Raw genomic sequence first — 20,321 nt, forward strand, 5'->3', positions numbered from 1 at the left:
TCAGGGGATTATTCATCCTTTAAATTGGCATTAGGTGTGTGCTTATCATTAACCAGCTAAAATCCCCACGTGCACACCAAAGCATCAAGATTTCCTATTAACCAATGTTTTTACTCACATTGAACTTACTAAATATTATTTCCATGGTTCCCATTTAGGTACAGTTTCTAAAAACCAGACACCAATTTCTTCTCAGATTCAAGCTTGTAGTTTTACTGAGGGAAATTGTAGGTTAAGTCACTTGCAGTAATTTTTTTTTTTTAAAGATTTATTTTTATTATTTTTTCATTGGAAAGGCGGATATACAGAGAGGAGAGACAGAGAGGAAGATCTTCCATCCGATGATTCACTCCCCAAGTGAGCGCAACGGGCCGCCGATGCTATGCCCATCCGAAGCCAGGAGCCTCTTCCGGGTCTCCCACGCGGGTGCAGGTTCCCAAAGCTTTGGGCTGTCCTCAACTGCTTTCCCAGGCCACAGGCAGGGAGCTGGAAGGGAAGCAGGGCTGCCGGGATTAGAACCGGCGCCCATATGGGATCCCGGGCGTGCAAGGCGAGGACCTTTAACCACTTGCGCCACCGCGCCGGGCCCATTCCCTCTATTTCTTGATCCTTCCCACCCTAATCAGTGGTGCACATTGGGCACGTATCCTTCTAAATTATATAAACATCATCGAAAATAAATTTTAAAAAATGATGAGGGATTTCTGTACATATTTAGCCACCTTCCTGTACATGCACATCCTGGGAGGCAGCAGGTTATGGTCCAAGTACCAGAGTCTCTGCCACCCTCAGGGAGGTCTGCGTGGGGTTGCTGGCTTCAGGCGCTAGCCTGGCTCTGGTCCAGTCGCAGCTGTTGTGAACATCTGGGGAGTGAATTAGAGTATGGAAGAGAGTAAGTATGCTCTCTGCCTTTCAAATAAGAAATAAACATTAAAAATATAATGTTAGTCTATTCTGAGTATTCACCTAGTTAGTGTTGCTGTTAATAACTTGACATAAGTCCTTATTGAGACCATTAAGAGAAACAGATATTGAGGTCAGTGAATGGTTGTGTTTAATTTGTGTTTAGGCTTTATTTAATTTTCTTATATGGGTGGTGCAACAGTTGAAATAGTATACAAGGTTGAACGCAGGACATCTGTGTTTTCTATTCAAAATTTGCTTTTTTTCTAAAATATAGGGGTCTTTTATTTATACATTTTTAAAGATTTATCTTATTTTTCTTGGAAAGTCAGATATACAGAGAGGAGGAGAGATAGGAAGATATTTCATCTGTTGATTCACTCCCCAAGCGGCCCCAACAGCACCAATCGAAAGCCAGGAGCCAGAAGCCTTTTCCAGGTCTCTCATGTGGGTTCAGGGTCCCAAGTTTTGGGCTGTCCTCGACTGCTATCCCAGGCTACAAGCAGGGAGCTGGATGGGAAGCAGGACCGCCAGGACACGAGCCAACATCCATGTGGGATACTTGCGGCATATGCAAGGCAAGGACTTTAGCCGCTAAGCTACTGCACCAGGCCCCTGCCTTTTTTTTTTCTATTTTTAAAAAACATATTTAGAATATAAGTAAGAAAGTAAATATTTAGTTTTAAGGTATACTGTTATCAGTATAGTTACAGTTTTGCAACAGAAAATGTGAAAATAACTAGAAGGACTAGTTTGTAGCTAACTGAATCTGTGACCGAGGGCAATCATGTAGCCATTATGGGACTCTATTTCCGATACCAATTTGGAATCTTTCGGGGATTCAGCCCAGATCAGATGATCTGAAAAAAACTGTCTTTTTTTTTTTAATGTTTTAATTGAAGTTTAACACATAAAGTGCACAAGTCATAAAGATAATTATAAAATGAACACATTTATATGACCAATACTGAGACAATTTTGAAAATACTTTGAGGTTCCTTGGTGATTAATAAGCTTTTTTGGTTAAAATCCACTGAGCTAGAAACTAGATTATCTCCTGCCTTTGATAACTCTTTCTAGAATAAAATTAGCAGAAACAATGGTAGAGAGGAATTTGGCTGCTCACACGGATGTACTCAGGATGGCTTTGTTGGACATACGTTTAGTCTTGTCTTCTGATGCTTCTCTTTCCCTCTGCCCATTTTCCTTTTTGTCTAGGTCCTGGGAGGAATGGAGAGGGGGTCCACTGACTCTTTTTTCTGAGAATGGTCAGAGTTCTTAAACAGGTCTGTCAACTCTATAGAATACAAATACAAGTTTGATTTATAAAAGACTTGGTTTCCACTTAAATGGATGACTATATAGAAATAGACTTCTTAAAAATAAGGAATTTTGATCTTTATATCTATAGGATATTTTGCTTCAGCAAGCTGCATTTCACATGTAGTTGGATCCAAACTGACTGTAAATTAACAAAGGCTTAATAAATGAGAATTGAGTTATGTCTTCATCAAATATGTTGAATATGTGTAATATGACTCATTGATTTCCTGGAAAGTACTTAGAAAAGATACAAAGATGAAAAAGTGGGTTTCTCCACTGTCCATGATTCTGGAGAAGAATGGAGGCATAGATAAAGAAGAAAACTAATTTTTTATTTGGCCTTCTTTCTGATGTCTGCAGCATGTAAAACACTTAAGAAAAAAAAAAAAAAGGAAAAGGATCTGCCTTCCAAGTCTCAGGGAAGGACAGAAACACTCAGTGTTGCCGTCCTGCTCCTTCTCCATGACCCTGAATCGACTCTGTGGACAGAGTTTAAAGATTTATTTATTTTTACTGGAATTGGCAGACTAAAATTATATACTATATATAGACTATATCTGTGTAATATATAGATATATAAAGAAGAAGATATAGAGAAAGTCTTCCACCTGCTAGTTCACTTCCTAAATAGTTGCAGTGGCCAGGTAGGGCGCTGGTTCTAATCCCGGAAGCTCCACTTCCCATCTAGCTCCCTGTTTGTGGCCTGGGAAGGCAGTCTAAGACTGCCCAAGGTCTTAGGGCCCTGCACCCTGTGGGAAACCTGGAGAAGTTCCTGGCTCCTGGCTTTGGATCGGCACAGCACCGGCCATTGAGATCACTTGGGGAGTGAATCATCAGACGGAAGATCTTCCTCTCTGTCTTTCCTCTTCTCTGTATCTGCCTTTCAATAAAAATAATAAATTTAAAAATATACCAGATTTATGCAACAGGACTCCCGGGATGGTATATTGGTAAGCTCTTGCTACATAACAAACTATCACAGCTTTACAGTGTAAAATTATGCCCAGTGAGTGGGTGTGTGGCACTGTTAAACTGTTGCTTAGGACACCCACTTCCTGCATTGGAGTGTCTGGTTCAGGTCCTGGCTCCTGTACTGGTCAGGGTGGGCCTTTGGATGCTGCTTGGGATGCCCAAGCCCCATATCCTGTCTGTACTTCCGATTCCAGCTTTCTGGTAGCAGGCATCCTGGTAGGGAGCAGGTGATGGCCCAAGGACTGGATCCCTTATACCCACAAAGAAACCTACAATGTGTCTGGCTCCTGGCTTAGCCTGGCCCAGCCCTGACTGTTAATGTTTATTTGGATAGTTGAGCAGTTATATGGAAGAGCTCTTTCCATCTGTTTCTCTACATTTCAAAAAAAATAAAATGAAAATAAATAAAACTTTTTTTTTAAAGATTTATTTTTATTATTTTTTCATTGGAAAGGCGGATATACAGAGAGGAGAGACAGAAAGGAAGATCTTCCGTCCGATGATTCACTCCCCAAGTGAGCGCAACGGCTGATGCTATGCCCATCCGAAGCCAGGAGCCTCTTCCGGGTCTCCCACGTGGGTGCAGGGTCCCAAAGCTTTGGGCCGTCCTTGACTGCTCTCCCAGGCCACAAGCAGGAAGCTGGAAGGGAAGCGGGGCTGCCGGGATTAGAACCGGCAGCCATATGAGATCCCGGGTGTGCAAGGCGAGGACCTTAACCACTGCGCCACTGCGCCGGGCCCAAAATAAAACTTTTTAAAGAGCATGTAATGGAACTCAAAGTCAAACCAAGATATGCTTTCCCTCTCGTAGGAGACTATAATCAGAAGATAAAAGCGAATGTTAGTGAGAATATAGAAAATCCTCTAACTGGTGTCACTTCCTTGGGAAGATTTAAGTCCCTTACATTAAACAGAAAGATAATGTAGGACCTAGCAATTTCACTATCATACATGTTTATATATTGAAAGGGTTTTGTAAAAGTTTACGCAAAAGTTACATCTTGTATTTCCATTTTCTGTGAACTTTTTGAAGCCACTTCGTAGCCAAGAGCAGTGAAGAGAGATGTCCACAGAAGTGCTTGCATACAGATGTGTATGCACCTGATGTGCAGCATCACCAAAATAGAACAAATAGGAAAAACTCAAATGTCCATCGGTTAGTGAATGGCTAAAACCAAGAGCCATGCAAAGGAATATTATTTGGCAGTTAAAAATGAAGTACTCGTACTTACTACGATATGGATTGACCTTAAAAACATAAGTGAAAGTAACTAATCATAGAAGACCACATAGTGTGAGATTCCCTCTATGTGAAACATTCAGACTGGACAACTCTATGGGGGCGGGGAAGGCTTCCCGGGGCTGGAAGGGCTGTTGGAGGAGGGAAATGGAGAGGGACGGCTGAGGCATGACGAGTTTCCTTACAGGGGGATGAGAATCTAAAGCCGATTTGGTTCTAGCTCCGAGTTAATATTAAATACCATCAATGGACTAATTGTATAATCCAATGTATAGTAAATGAATTATATCAATAAAGATGATACCAAAACTAAAACCAAGAAGTCACCCACAATCTCAATAGTCTTGCTACTTAGATATAGCACTTTGAGCATTTTGGTGAAAAAAATTTCAGTCTTTTTTCTCCTGGAAAAAAAAAATGCTTCTGCTGTAATCACACTGATTTTTATTTTTAATTAAGTATTTATTTATTTTAGAAGCAGAGAGAGAGTGGGATAGAAATCTTCTGTCCACTGGTTCACTCCACAGGGGCAAGGCTGCAAGGGCAAGTGCTGGGCCAGTCTAAAGCTAGGAGCTTCATCTGGATCTCCCACATGGCTGCAGGAACTCAAACACTTGGGTCCTCTGCTACTGCTTTCCCAAGCACATTAGCAGGCAGCTGGGGCATAAAGCAGAGCAGCTGGGATTTGACCCAGTATTCCAAAATAGGTTGCAGGTATTGAAGGTGGCAGCTTAACTTAACGTAGCCTAACCATGAATAATGCTTTTTAAATTTCCAATATGTGGACTTTACTGTAAAACTTTCATCAGCTGGGCCCAGTGCAGTGGCCTAGTTGCTAAATCCTCACCTTTCAACCACCAGCCTCCCCAGTGAATGCCAGTTCATGTCCCAGCTGCTCCACTTCCCATCCAGCTCCCTGATTGTGGTCTGGGAAAGCAGTCGAGGATGGCCCAAAGCCTTGGGACCCTGCACCCACGTGGAAGACCTGGAAGAGACTACTGGCTTCTAGCTTCAGATCGGCGCAGCTCTGGTCATTGTGGCCACTTGAGCAATGAGGATGGAAGATCTTGTCTGTCTCTTCTTCTCTCTGTAAATTTGCCATTCCAATAAAAATCAGAAAGTCTTTAAAAAAAAAAAACTTTCATCAGTTATATTTTATTATATTGTGAGGGATGCTTGTGTATTGTGATGTATGATCAATTTTGAAATTATTTTCAATGTATGTACATTTTGGAATAGTGGAGGTGGTTTTAATTAGTGAGTTTGTGCCTGATAGACTGCAGCTACCTGGTGGTTATTTCTGCTAATAGTGCCTTGTGCACCATGTGGAATCGGGTCACCCTCATGGGAAAAACACTGAAATTTAGGTTGGATACTCAGCTGTCATTCTAATCCTGTCACAGTCTTGGTCTATCTGTAATTATTCTTTCACCTTGTAAAACCACTGTTTAGATTTCCATTTTCCTGTATGAAAGAATGAAGAAGTAACACTAATTCTCTGAATTTTCTTCTAGATTTGATAAAATTTTAAGTTGGTGAGCCAGGAGGTGTGGCGGAGAGGCAGCTAGTGGGTTTTGTAAGCCTTAAACAGGTGAGCAGGGCAGGCCAGGACACTGATAGAAACGCTGTCCAAGGCGCTAGCTGTAGAATGGAGAAGGATAGCTGGGGAGAAACAGAGTATGTGGTTATAAGAGCAACAAGTGTCGGGGATGGCTGAGAGGGACAAGTGTGAAAGCCTGGCCTAGGGAGTGTAGTATGGGAGGAGGCAGTGACTAGGTTCATACCTGACTCCCAAATAAGAGGAGCCCTTCTAGAACAAGGAGATAGGAAATGGAAGATATGAGATGGAGTTATAGGAATATATATATATATATAATATATATATATTTTTTAATTGGAAAGGTGGATATACAGAGAGGAAGATCTTCCGTCTGATGGTTCACTCCCCAAGTGAGCCACAACAGCCAGTGCTGCGCCTATCCGAAGCAGGGCACCAGGAACTTCTTCTGGGTATCCCACACGGGTGCAGGGTCCCAAAGCTTTGGGCCGTCCTCGACTGCTTTCCCAGGCAACAAGCAGGGAGCTGGATGGGAAGCGGGGCTACCGGGATTAGAACCGGCACCCATATGGGATCCTGGGGAGTTCAAGGTGAGGACTTCAGCCACTAGGCCATGCCGCCGGACCCAACTCTCATGGATTTTTAAAATATATATTTATATGGGGGGAGGGGTATGGGGGGGGAATCTCCAGTGCCTATAAAACTGTATCACATAATACAATGTTAACAACAATAAAAAATATATATATATATGTATATATATATTTATTTATTTGTTTGAAAGGCCAAATTACACACACACACACTCCCTAAGATAACCACATCTGTTGATTCACTCCCTAAGATAACCACAGTGGCTGGGCTGGGGATGACCCAGGCTGAAGCCAGGAGCCCAGAACGCCATCTGAGCCTTGCACATGATTAGCAGAGGCCCTAGTACTCAGGCCGTTCTCTGCTGCTTTCCCAGGCACACTAATAGGGAGCTGGGCTGGAAGTGGGACAGCCAGTATTCAAACTGGTACTCTGATTTGGAATGCTGGTGTTACTGGCAGCATCTCAGCTCTCACCATGCTGGCCCCTTTGTGATTCTTAAGCTAATGCAACTTCCCGAATTGGTTTCCACTCTACTTTAAGGAGTCTTTTGTAAGATCTCCTTGGTGATGGGCCTGGCGCTACAGTGTAGCAGCTAAAGTCCTGGCCTTGAACTCATCAAGATCCCATATGGGTGCTGGTTCTAATCCCGGCAGCCCTGCTTCCCATCCAGCTACCTGTCTGTGGCCTGGGAAAGCAGTCAAGGACGACCCCAAATTTTGGGACTCTGTGCCCACATGGGAGACCCAGAAGATGCTCCTGGCTCCTCGCTTTAGATTGGCTCAGCTCCGGCTGTTGCGGCTGCTTGAGGAGTGAAACTTCGGACAGAAGATCTTCCTCTCTGTCTCTCCTCCTCTCTGTATATCTGACTTTCCAAAAAAAAAAAAAAAAAAATCTTAAAAAAGATCTCCTTGGTGATGAGTCACTAGTAAGATCACAGAAACAGTGTTCTTTGTAGATGTAAGGAAAGCTATTTTAGCTTTCTCTGAAGCTGCTAATGTTGACGTGATAACATGATAATAGCAGTGATTTCTGTTACATAGCTAGATAATTGCTGGAATTTGTGTAATATTGTGACTTTTTTTTTTTCTGATTCTTTGTCATTTCTAGAATTTCGATTTGGCTGTTGCCTTGAAACAAAACCCTAAAAATGCCAGCTTGTTTGGACTTAGAAGATGAACTGGATAAATGACAAGAATTAAGAAAGACATTTTGGTGAGTAAAACTTTACGTGAAGCGTAAATAAGGACCAACCTAATGTTTATCTTTTCAGTTTTTCTCATATTGGAAAAAGTTGAGAATGCATTTATTCTTACAGATGAGAGGAGCTCAATATGAGCTCTCAAATATGAGAGGAGCTGGGCCTAGCTGAAACCAGGAGCTTCTTCCAGGTGTCCCACAGGGTGCAGGGGCCCAAGCGCTTGAACCATCTGCCTTCCTAGGCAGTTAGCAGGAAGCTGCATCTGAAGTGAAGCACCCAGGACTCAAACCAGTGCTATTATGGGATGCCCACGGGAGCTTACCTTCTGCTCCACAACACCAGCCCTTTGTTCTTGAAGTTAAGTTACCGCTTGAAAAAGAAAATACAAGCATTTTAAAGTTATTTTTCCCAATTCTTTGATATAACCATATTGCCGCACAATTGGGTTTATATCTCCTAACCTAGTGACGTATGGCATTTTTCAGTCTCATTTTTGAAAACTAGGAAAAGAAAATTTGTCTGGGCTTGGCACGAAGGGTCGATGGCTAAGCTGTGCCTTGCAAGTGCTAAGATCCCATATGGGCACTGGTTCACGTCTGAGCTTCTCTACTTCTCATCCAGCTCCCTGCTTATGGTCTGGGAAAGCAGTAGAGGATGGCCCAAAGCCTTGGGACTCTGTACCCATGTGGGAGACTGGAAAGAAGCTCCTGGCTCCTGGCTTCGGATCGGCTCAGTTCTAGGCACTGCACTGCAGCCACTTGGGGAGTGAACCAGCGAGTGGAAGATCTTTCTGTATCTCTTTCTCTCCGTAGATCTGTCTTTCTAATAAAAATAAATAATTTTTTAAAAAATTATTTGCAGTGGTCCTCATGAAAGACTTTAAAATTTTAGATAATCATTCAAATTATTTCATCTGGATCCAGTTGTACTTTGCTGCTTAGATAAAGAAGAATGCTTGAGAAATCTTGGGCCCCTGAGGCTTTTGGCAGCACAGGAGTTAGGATAGTCTTGATCAGCACTTGTCCTGTGTGACCAACTAGAGGTTTATGTGATAATTGATTCCCAAAAAGTACTGGTTTTCTTTGTGATCCTTTGTTCCCACTTCCTGATGTTCTAGGCTCATAAAACAGTAGCATATAACATAATGAAAGGAACATCAAATGAGACTTATATGTTGTTACTTCTGGTACAATATATTCTTCAAAAATAATTGTAGAATATCTTAATTAAAATAACATTTATCTTCTCTGTATTTTTTACTTTTATGTGACATTTTTATTGCCAAGTGAAATCTTATGTGAGGATTTTATGTTGTGGAATGTAGAATTAACGTATTATAAACACTGTTTGCATCCTCTCCTCTTCTCAAAGGTTCTCTTGTTTACCTGGCATATGCTTCTGGAATAATATTCACCATGGTGTTGGATGACCTTCCTAACTTAGAAGACATCTATACTTCCTTGTGTTCGTCAACAGAAGACTCCGAGATGGATTTTGACTCTGGACTAGAAGATGATGATATGAAAAGTGATAGTGTCTTGGAGGATTCCACGATTTTTGTGGCCTTCAAAGGAAATATAGATGATACGGACTTCAAATGGAAATTGGATGCAATATTGAAGAATGTGCCCAATTTATTACACATGGGTAATTAATTTTTTTCTTCTAGATACTGTTTTTTAATTGTTGCCTTCTTAATTTAGATTGAGTTTTAAAAAGTAAAAGTTCACTAAACAGGGTCCAAAACTGGGACTTCGGGATTTTTAAAACTGGATATGCTTAAGTGAATGTGCTTAAGTACATGAAGGTGTTAAATTAGTGAAATATTACTTAACATAGAAATCCTTAAGTAATCTGTTCTGCTGGGTAAGTGTGATTCTTAAGTTCCAAATTTGTTATTGTTTTTAACCTTATTTTGTATATTGATGAGTTAAACTAGATCTTTAAGGTCCCTTAAATTCATATTACCCCATGGGTCTATTTGTAATGTGCTTTAAATTTGTTCTTTACAGTTTATTTTTTAGAAGTTTTTTTTTCTTACTTATTTGAGAGACAGAGAGCTCCCATTCACTGGTTGACCCCCCAGATGCCTGAAAGCTGGAAACTCACTGCAGGTCTCCCAAGTAAACGGCAGGAGCCCAGCTGCTTGAGGCATTACCTGCTGCCTCCCGGGGTGCACACCCGCTGGACGTTGGAATCACAAGTGGAGTCAGGACCAGCGTTGTAACAGCAGGTAACATTTCTACCTGCAACACGAGTATTCCACCTGGATGCCAGTTTGTGTCCTGACTGTTTCACTTCTAAGCCAGCTCCCTAATAATAGCCTGGAAAAAGCAGCAGAAGATGGCCCAAGCATGTGGGCCCCTGCCACCCATGTGGGAGACAAGGATGAGACTCCTGGCTTCCACCTTTCCCAGCTCTGGCTGTTGCAGCTCTCTAGAGAATGAGCCGTACCCACCCACCATAACTCTTTTCAAGTAAAATAAATCTTTTAAAGGATTTATTTTCTTGCAAGAGGGGGTGGAGAAAGAGAGAAAAAAAGAGAGAGGGAGAAAGTGAGATTGATTGATTCTGTCTGCTTGTTCACACCAAAAATGGCCACAGTAGCCAGGGCTGAAGCCAGGAGCCCAGAACTCTGTCTGGGTCCACCACGTGGGTACAGGGGCCCAAGGGCTTGAATCATCTGCTGTTGCTTTCCCAGGCATATTAGCAGAGAGCTGGATCAGAAATGGAGCAGCTAGGACTCAAACTGGCACCCATGTGGGATGCCTGGGTCACAGGTGGTAGCTTAACCCACCAAACCAAAACTTCATTCCCTTAATACATTATCTTTTAATTTCATTTTCCACAAATCTTTTGAAGTCCTCTTATATCTGCATCGTATATTTTTATGAAACTCAACTTGAAGTTTGAAGCTTATGTTACGTTTTCTCAGCTTCCCAATTCACATATTTTTAACTGAGTTTAAAAGTAGATACTATTCTGGGGCCCACACTGTGACATGGTAGGTTAAGCTTCCACTTGTGGTGCCAGCATCCCATACAAATGCCAGTTCATGTCCTGGCTCCTCCACTTCCAATCCAGCTGCCTGCATGTGGCCTGGGAGAGCAGTGGAGGATGGCTTAAGTCCTTGAGCCCCTGCACCCACATTGAGACCTGGAGGAAACTCCTGGCCTTGTATTGTATTAGCTCAGCTCTGGCTATTACGGCTATTTGGGAAGTAAACCAGCAGATGGAAGATGTTCTCTCCATCATTGTGCCTGTGGCATGTCAAGTATTGTGCTAGGTTTTTTTGCCTGTATTATCTCATGAAGTATGTATGATCTCATGAAGTAGTTTTTTCATATTTTTAGAGAAGAGAAAGGTAAGTTACAGTGAAGTTAAATAGCTTGCTCCTGGCCACCTGGGTACTAAGTAGCAAAACTAGAACTAGATTTTTTTTTTCCTGTTATTTATTTGTTTGAGAGGCAGAAAGAGAAAAAGAGTGAGGGAGAAAAGAGCTCCCATCCTCTGCCTCACTTTCCAAAGGCCCTGGATGACCAGCAAATCAAGCTAGGCATCTCATGAGAGTGGCAAGAACCCAGCCCACTCAAGCCAGCACTGGTGTGTGCATTAGCAGGAAGTGGGTTTAGAGTGAGAGCTGGAAACTGAACACAGGTCATCTTAACCAGCAGCTTCCATGCTAGGCTGAATGCCCACCCCTGGGATTAGTTTGGATGTCTGTTTAATACCAAAACCCAACCTTTCTCAGCTATTGCAGGCTGGTACTTTGCCTTGTTTGTTGGCCTGTTTTCCACTTTCTAGCTCCACATGTTCTGCTGGCTAAGAGATTACTAATATTATTCTTTTTCTTTCATGGTGAAGAATCCAGCAAACTAAAGGTACAGAAGGTGGAGCCCTGGAACAGCGTTCGAGTGACGTTCAACATTCCCCGGGAAGCAGCAGAACGCCTGCGGATCCTGGCTCAGAGCAACAACCAGCAGCTTCGGGATCTGGGAATTCTCTCCGTTCAGATTGAAGGTCTTTCACTTTGATCTGTGCCTTTCTGGACCAAAATATAGCAACAATAGAATAACGGCACAATTTTCTGTGTTGCGTTGCTTGCTCCTCTGCTCTGTTCATTGTTTCCGAGTACTAATAGCTCACATGTGCTGCTCCCCGCTGCAGCACCTTTCCTTACACGTCTGTGGTTGTGCCAGTCCTGGTGCTCTCAGCCTCCAGGCCTTGGCTAGGTCTGACCGTAGTCCATCAGGCCTGGAGCTTACTGGCACCCCGACCATGAACTGATTTTATGTTTTCAAAAATATCTAATGACAGTTGTTTTCTTTTACCAAGTCAACTTTATTTTCCTTTTTTCACCTAATAAATTAGGAGACCCTGTCCAGTCTCTTTTGTGATTATTTTTATTTTCCAAGTGTTTTGGCCAGAGTGAGTCTTTCCTTTTCTTTCCTAGCTTTTGTTAAAAGATTTATTTATTTATTTATTTTGAAGGAGTTAGAGATCTTCCATCCACTGGTTCATTCCTTAGATGGTTGTGATGACCAGGGTTAATCCAGGCCAAACGCAGGAGCCAGGAGCTTCATCCCGGCCTTCCGTATGAGTGGCAGGCCCTGAGTACTTGTGCCGTCCCCAGCTGCTTTCCTAGGCCAGTAGCAGAGAGCTAAAAAGTGATCCTTTTTAAGATGAAAATGTGCAACGCACACACTCAGTTTAAACTCTGCTCTTGCTTGCTGTTGTTCAAAGAATAGAGACAAAACTCATTGCCGTGACCTTGGCCTTGGCTGGGAGGACGTCTATCATTAAGATGGGCTTTCAAGAAATAACAAAGTGTCCTGATACAGAATGAGGTGATCTCAGATAAGGTTAAGAGGAGGCGCTGGGAACGTGTGGTATCAAGATTGGGAAACTGGCTGTGTGAAGAGTACCGAGAACATGTGCAAAGGTTTTGAGTTGAGAAGCAATTTTGTATGCCTAAGAAATTAAAAAGTGACGCTGAGATGGAAAATAGCATGAGTGGAGGTTCCAGAGATGAGCATGGGTGATGAATAGGCATTCTGGAACGCTGGCCGGAAGCCATGTGCTGCCGTTGAGCATTGAAAATGTGGCTAGTCCCGCAAGGTGTTAACCATTATGTACATACTGGATTTGGATGACCTAGTACTCCAAAAACAATGTAAGGATATGTCACTAATAATTTTGTTTGATATGTTGAAATAATATATTGGAAGTGTTGGGTTAAGTAAAGTGTAACTAATTATATTTACTTCTGCCATGGCTTCTAGGAAACTTTACATTACATTTGTGGCTCAGGTTGTATTTCTCATGAACATCACTAAGCTAGATAGATATTTTGAAATTTTATATACTCTGTCAAGAATTTTGGCTTTTATTTCTAGAATAGTAGCAAGCAATGAATTGTTTTAAGCAAAAGAGTGTCATGATTTAATTTCTGAATAAAAGCACTCTTTCTGCAAAGAATATCTTATTAAGTGTGATATTATAGTAACAGTCCCTTGCCTTTGGTGGGAACCCTAAGAATTTGTATTCTTTTTCTCTTTTATTCCTGATCCCCATAGGCAAGTTAGAGCATTTTATAGCTACCAAGGACTTATCCTCTTTTGGTAGGATGTTTGTTTCCTATGACCAGTAAACTAGCTTGGTTAAATATGAATAGAGAAAATAAAATAAATAAGTAGATACATTCTTTATACATACATGCATACATACACATAGAGAGTGACACAGGTCAGTAACTGGAAATAAGAAACTATTGTGAACTTACTGGGTTCCAGCTTTATTATCTGACTCTGTAAACAAGGACCTAACTACATTGAAAACCGTGGATAAATTCAGTATTTCAATTCTTCAGCACAGACTAGCTGTATTTTAACTGTCCACAAGATGGTGCTGTCTTCCAAAGTAACAGTAGTAAATAGATTGCATTAAGTAGGTGAAGCATTTTGAAGCTTGAGATGTTTTTTTATCATTAGACCAAGTAGGATTTGTGTTGCCTCTCATTTTAGGATCTACTTAATTAGAATATTTCCAGTGGCTTTACCAACTAACCTATTATGAAGCGCCAATGCAACAGAATCATGGGAGCCTTGGGAACCTCATGCAGGGACTAGCACTGGGCTTGGTGGTGAATCCTGGTTGGGACACCTGCATCTCATTTTGGCATGCTGAGTTCAAGTCCTAGTTATGCTTCCACCTCTGGCTTCCCACTAATGTGCACCCTGGGAACCAGCTGGTGATAAATAGCTCAAGTACTTGGGTTCCTGCCGTCTACATGGGAGACCCAGAATGAGTTCTGGGCTCCTGGATTCAGTCTGACCCGGTCCTGGCTTTTTCCAGCATTTGAGGAGTGAACTAACAAATGAGCAATCTCTTTCTGTTTCTTTGCATTTCAAATAAATAGAAATTTTTCATATGTATAAATGTCAGTTTTATTGGTATCTCAGAAGTAAATCAGTTGCAACTCCATGCTCTTCATTATAAATGTCTCCTTTTTCTAGTGTAATAACTGAAAAGAAATTGGTATTTTGCTCACAAGTATTACAGTATACTCACATCATTATATGTTCCTTATCCATGAAATCAGCTCATATCTCCATCTAATGAGTGTAAACCCCCGAAAGGAAATGTAGAGTTTTTCAGAGCTGGAGACCATTTTGTCCTGTATACACACACACAATTGGTGAGCTGGCTAAAAATAAAATGTCGGAAACTCTCTATGACTAAGCATTGTTTGTGATGTGCATTTACCTGATTGGGAGACGTGGTTACAATCTCCTCGTGCTTCATGTAAGTAAACCTGCTCCAGTAGTTTGAGAAAAGACCCTTATTTTATTGAACCCACCCATTTTGTGCTGGAAAACTTGGCATAATTTTTCAAAAACAGAAAAGTAAAGCATTTATGTATTTGACTTTAAAAATAATTTGCGTCTTATTCTGATTACTTCTTTTTTATAACTCTGCTGTCCTTTTCAGGGGAAGGTGCTATCAACCTGGCCTTGGCTCAAAACCGAAACCAGGATGTAAGGATGAATGGACCCGTGGCAGCCGGAAATCCCGTGAGAATGGAGGCGGGATTTCCCATGGCAGGAGGTCCAGGTGAGACCTCCCCTCAATTCTATGGCATTTGGCCAGTTTCCTTGACTTTTTTTTTTTTTTTTTTTGCTAATTCCTGATCATTTGCAAGATAGGTAGGGACTTTGAGCACACCTACATCCCATCCGTTTACTAGATGAGAGCCAGACAAGAGTCATGGAGTCATGCCAGGACACAAGGGACTCATATCGTGGGGCAGATAGCCTTTGTAGTCCTTAGGTCATGGGCCTGATGGTTGATGGTGCTCAGCCATGCAACAGTCAGGTGTGCAGGCTAAGTGTTGAAGGTAGGAATGCATAAAGCGCTTTCTATCCTCAGGGTGCTTATAGGATAGTGGGGGATGTCGCTTTCTAGCTCTCACTCTCTCTGAGGCCAAGACTGAATTGAGAATTCATGTGTGCTTATGGAGAATCCATAGCTATAGGTGGGAGAATAAGTGTATTTATAATTTCGGGGTGTTATAAGTTGTTTCTTTTACTAGTAATCCTGGAGTTTTTTCTTTGGAAATTAAACCGATTGTTCTGTGGTTTGCAGAAAGAAGTGATTTTCCCAGGGTCAAGTAGCAGTGAGCTCTCGGCTCCCAGTTCGATACTCTGTCCTTAAATGAACTAGAAAAGCACAGCTGCTATAGAGTTGAGGCAGAGTGAGAGTCTGAATGTTGTCCCTGTCCCCTTCCCTGCTGACCACAGTAACCTTGAAGAATTGCCCAGGAAGAGAGGCGCTCCATTCATACACTGCTGTTCAGGCTGTGGCTGAAGAATGGGCATAGACTCGGAGTCGGGTTTTTGTTCTGGCACTGCCATTTACAGGTTACCTCAAGATAGTGCATGTATTTGCCTGTGCGACAGTCTTTACCTACATAATGAGATAATAACACCTACAGTCTTTTGAGTTCATTCTTGGAAGTAGGTGAGCACTGAACTACACAGTAAATATTTCCTGCATTCCTGGAAAATCTGTGCCAGGACCTGTGCGACTGGATATATTGGAATAAAGCACGATATGGATGTAAAATACACAGCCTGGTATTTTGTCCAAAAACACAGTACGCCAGCAGAAGTCCAAGTACTTGTTATTAAGGTCACTTATTGAGAAATTGACAGATGATACTGATGCTGCTACTAGAAAAAAGGCTAGAAGTAGAGTAGGAAGAACTTAAGATGAAAGGAAATCTGAGTTCTGGTTTCAACTCCAGGCCACAGGACTTAATATTTATTGACCTTAATAGCCTGTAAACTTCTTAATTATGACCTGGAAACAAAGGTAGAAATCCCTTCTAGGCTTAAAGTGTTAGAACTCCATTAAATCAGTGTCAGCATGCTGGTTGCCAGCTTCTTTCAGGTTGGCATCTGACAAACAGCAAGCATGTTTGCTGAGTTTCTCTAGGGAGTGAAAGAGAATTATAGTGCCAAAGTTCATTATCCACATAGGAAAGTCTAGTTTGAAATCAGGTTGGATAGATATTTAATGAAATACACTGAATAATATGTAATACATAATAATAATATACAATATGAAGTTATAGGAATAATTAATTAATGATGACATAGACAGCAACATTTTAACCCCCAGATATCTTCTTTTTACTGCCCAACTTTAGAATTAATTTTTTTTCAGTTGTCTATTGGAACTTAAAGAATGCAGACTGTGCCAGGCATAGCAAAGTACCTGGGTTTAAGTCCCAGTCCCAGATTTCTCTTGGTGCGCACTCAAGGAGGCAGTGGGTGATGGCTCTTGTAGCTGAGTCCCTGCCGCTCAGGGGCAGACCTGGATTGAGAGGGTTTCTGGTTCTTGGCTTCAGCCCATCTCTGGCCTAGCTGTGGCAGGCACCTGGAGAGTGAACCAGCAGATAGATTAAGGATTTCTGTGCTTTTCTCCTCGCCTTTCAGATAAATGCAATGAGTACATTTTTTAAGAGTTTTATTTTCTTTTATTGGAAAGCTAGATTTACAGACAGAAGGAGAAACAGAGAAGGAGAGAGGTTCCATCCACTGGTTCACTCCCCAAATGGCTACAATGGTTGGAGCTGAGCCCATCTGAAGCCAGGAACCCAGGAGCTTCTTCCAGGTCTCCCATCTGGGTATGGGGTCGCAAAGCTTTAAGCTATCCTCTACTGCTTTCTTAGGCCCCAAACAAGGAGCTGGATGGGAAGTGGAGTAGTTGAGAAACAAACCAGCACCCATATAGTATCTCAGTGCTTGGAGATGGAGGATAGCCATATAGCACCAGCCTCATGAATAAGTAATTTTTTTAAAACAAGAAAACAGATTTAACATTAATTTAAATAAGGGACTAGAACTGTGACACAGTTAATTAAGCCACTGCTTGTGAGCCAGATGAGAGTACTAATTCAAGTTCCATCTACTTGGCTTCCAGTCAGTTTCCTGCTGTGGTACCTGAGAAAGCAGCTGAAGATAATCCAAGTTCTTGTGGTCCTGCCACCCATGTGGGAGACCTAAGTGGAGTTCCTGGCTTCTCATTTTGTTCTATCCCAGATCTATTTAAGTGGCTGTTTGGAGAATTAACCAATAGATGGAAGATACTTTTATCTCTCCCTCTTTATATAACATTGCCTTTAAAAGAATTAAATAACTTATTAAATAGAAAATATTCTAGGGAATTCCTTCAAAGACAAATTCAATGTCTTTGGAATTATATAGCTATAATATTTTGGGTTGTCAGTTATTCTTAGCACTACTTTCTTTTCTTAGCGTTGGCAGCAGAAATTTAGCTGGTAAGTAAAAGTGTCTTATGGGATAGGTGTCTGCCCTAGCCGTTAAGGTACTGGTTCAGATATCCTGTTCCATACCTATGTTCTATGCCTGGATTCAGCCGCCAAGTCCAGCTTCTTACCAGTGCAGTCAACAGATGATGACTCAAAAACATGAGTCCCTACCACCCATATGGAAGACCTGGATTGGGTTCCTTGGTTCTGGATCAGGCAGATTCTAGGTGTTTTGGGAGCAAACCAAGTGGGTATATGCTTTCTTTCTCTCTGCTGTCTATCTGACTGGCTCTCTCAGGGAAAAACAACAATAATTTATTTAACAGTCTTTACAACTAAAACTAATCCAGGACTTTTTTTTTCTTTTTTCTTTCTTTTTTTTTTTTTTTTTTTAGATTTATTTATTTTCATTACAAAGTCAGATATACAGAGAGGAGGAGAGATAGAGAGGAAGATCTTCCATCTGATGATTCACTCCCCAAGTGAGCACAACGGCCTGTGCTGCGCAGATCTGAAGCCAGCAGCCAGGAACTTCCTCCAGTCTCCCATCTGGGTGCAAGATCCCAAAGCATTGTGCCGTCCCTGGCTGCTTTCCCAGGCCACAGAGAGCAGGATGGGAAGTGGAGCTGCCGGGATTAGAACTGGCGCCCATATAGGATCCCAGTGCTTTCAAGGTGAGGATTTTAGCTGCTAGGCCATGCTGCTAGGCCCATCCAGGGCTTTTTTTTCAATGGTTTTGCAGACTTTCAAGATTTGCAGGGATGCCACAAGTCGTAGGATAATAGTCATTTAATCAAGGTTTCTCAGTCTCAACACCATTCATATTTTTGACCAATAATTCTTTGCCGTGGAGGGTCTTTTGGTGCATTGTGGGATATTTAGTGGCAACTCTGACTTCTACCCATGAGATGCCAACAGCATCACTAACCCTTCCCCACAGTTGCACTAAACAAAAATGTCTCCAGACAGCACCAAATGTCCACTAGGAGATGGAATCGCTCTTAACTAAGAACCACACATTTAGTACAACTCCCAACCTAGGACTGGAACGCTGGTTATAGCATCGCTACAAGAGCATGTAGTTAGCATGTGCTTGAACATTTGGGGACTAAGAAGCTCTTTGTAGCCTAAGAAAACCTGCTTCTTTTTTTTTTTTTTAAAGATTTATTTTTATTATTTTTTTCATTGGAAAGGCAGATATACAGAGAGGAGAGACAGAGAGGAAGATCTTCCGCCTGATGATTCACTCCCCAAGTGAGCCGCAACGGGCCGATACTATGCCGGTCCGAAGCCAGGAGCCTCTTCCGGGTCTCCCACACAGGTGCAGGTTCCCAAAGCTTTGGGCCGTCCTCGACTGCTTTCCCAGGCCACAGGCAGGGAGCTGGAAGGGAAGCAGGGCTGCCGGGATTAGAACCGGCGCCCATATGGGATCCCGGGCGTGCAAAGCGAGGACCTTTAACCACTTGCGCCACTGCGCCGGGCCCAACCTGCTTCTTTTTTATGAGAACTTTCTTACTGTCTGCTGTCATCTCTGAAAAATGGGGTAAGACTCCTCAGAAACAAATCCAGTTTCAACAGGTAAAACACTTGAAAATGCTGGATAAAATATAACTGTTAATGCATACCTATAAGTAGTATAGAAACTAAGACAAAAATAAAAAAATTTAAGTAGCAATAAACAAGTGAAATTCTGTAGGGGTCCAAGGTTTTGGATTTTAGTGACCAGAATGGCATAAAAGATTAAAATTCCCCTTGCTTTATATGAAGAAGAATGTTAGAATGTAGAATCCTAGGGACTAGCCTCATGGTGGAACAGGTGAAGTTGCTACCTGTGGTGCAGGCATCTCATGTGAGTGCCAGTTTGAATCCTGGCTAATCTATTTCTGATCCTGCTCCCTAATAAAGGCCTTGGTAATCAGGGGAGGATGGCCTAATGCTTGAACCCCTGCAAGCGTGTGGGAAACCCAGATGAAGGCCCTGGCTACTGGCTTTGACCTGGCCATTGTGACCATCTGCTAAGTGAACCAGCAGTTGGAAAATCTCTATCACACACACTCTAACTTTCAAAAATAAATAGATGAATCTTTTAAATATTTTTAAGAAAGCATGCAGAGGGACCAACATGGTTACATATTAGGCTAATCCTCCATCTGCAGCACTGGCATCCCATAAAGATGCCAGTTCTAGTCCCAGCTGTTTCAATTCCAATCCAGCCCCCTGTTAATGGCTTGGGAAAGCAGTAGAGTATGGTCTAAGGCCTTAGAACCCTGTACCCACATGGGGAAACCTAGAAGAAGCTCTTAGCTCTTATCTTTAAGCTTGCCAGGTCCAGTCATTGTCGCCATTTGAACTTGTCTGTCATGGCCTGAGCTCTAGTTGGGGAGTAAAGGAATGCTAGTTGTATAATTGTTTCTTACCTTCTTGTAGGTTGAACATTTGATGTGCTAATGAAATGACTAAGGAACAGCCAGGCTAACAAGTTAATCTTAAGTGTTTCTACACTGGTGATAATGGGTGAAGCCATGAAGGGCCCCTTCTGAACCTGACTTTTTTTTTTAAAAAAAAGATTTATTTATTTTTGGGCCTGGCACAATAGCATAGTGGTTAAAGTCCTCGTCTTGCATGACCAGGATCCCATATGGGCACCGGTTCTAATCCCGGCGGCCCTGCTTCCCATCCAGCTCCCTGCTTGTGGCCT

General features: G+C 42.1%; 1 protein-coding gene across 1 annotated transcript in view; it reads left to right on the forward strand.

Annotated features, from left to right (window-relative positions):
* The first annotated feature begins 220 nt into the window (after positions 1-220).
* NCOA6 (nuclear receptor coactivator 6) overlaps positions 221-20,321 on the forward strand; it is a 68,689-nt gene continuing 48,588 nt past the window's right edge. Inside the window, exons 1-6 of the mRNA XM_040981606.1 lie at positions 221-231; positions 5,986-6,029; positions 7,698-7,802; positions 9,160-9,435; positions 11,653-11,808; positions 14,779-14,901. Coding sequence (XP_040837540.1) covers positions 9,204-9,435; positions 11,653-11,808; positions 14,779-14,901 — 511 coding nt within the window. The 5' untranslated portion in view covers positions 221-231; positions 5,986-6,029; positions 7,698-7,802; positions 9,160-9,203. The remainder of the gene's footprint in view (positions 232-5,985; positions 6,030-7,697; positions 7,803-9,159; positions 9,436-11,652; positions 11,809-14,778; positions 14,902-20,321) is intronic.

This window comes from Ochotona curzoniae, unplaced genomic scaffold (genome assembly GCF_017591425.1).
Source record: "Ochotona curzoniae isolate NIBS_2020 unplaced genomic scaffold, NIBS_Ocur_1.0 contig_3520, whole genome shotgun sequence".
Taxonomy (NCBI): domain Eukaryota; kingdom Metazoa; phylum Chordata; class Mammalia; order Lagomorpha; family Ochotonidae; genus Ochotona; species Ochotona curzoniae.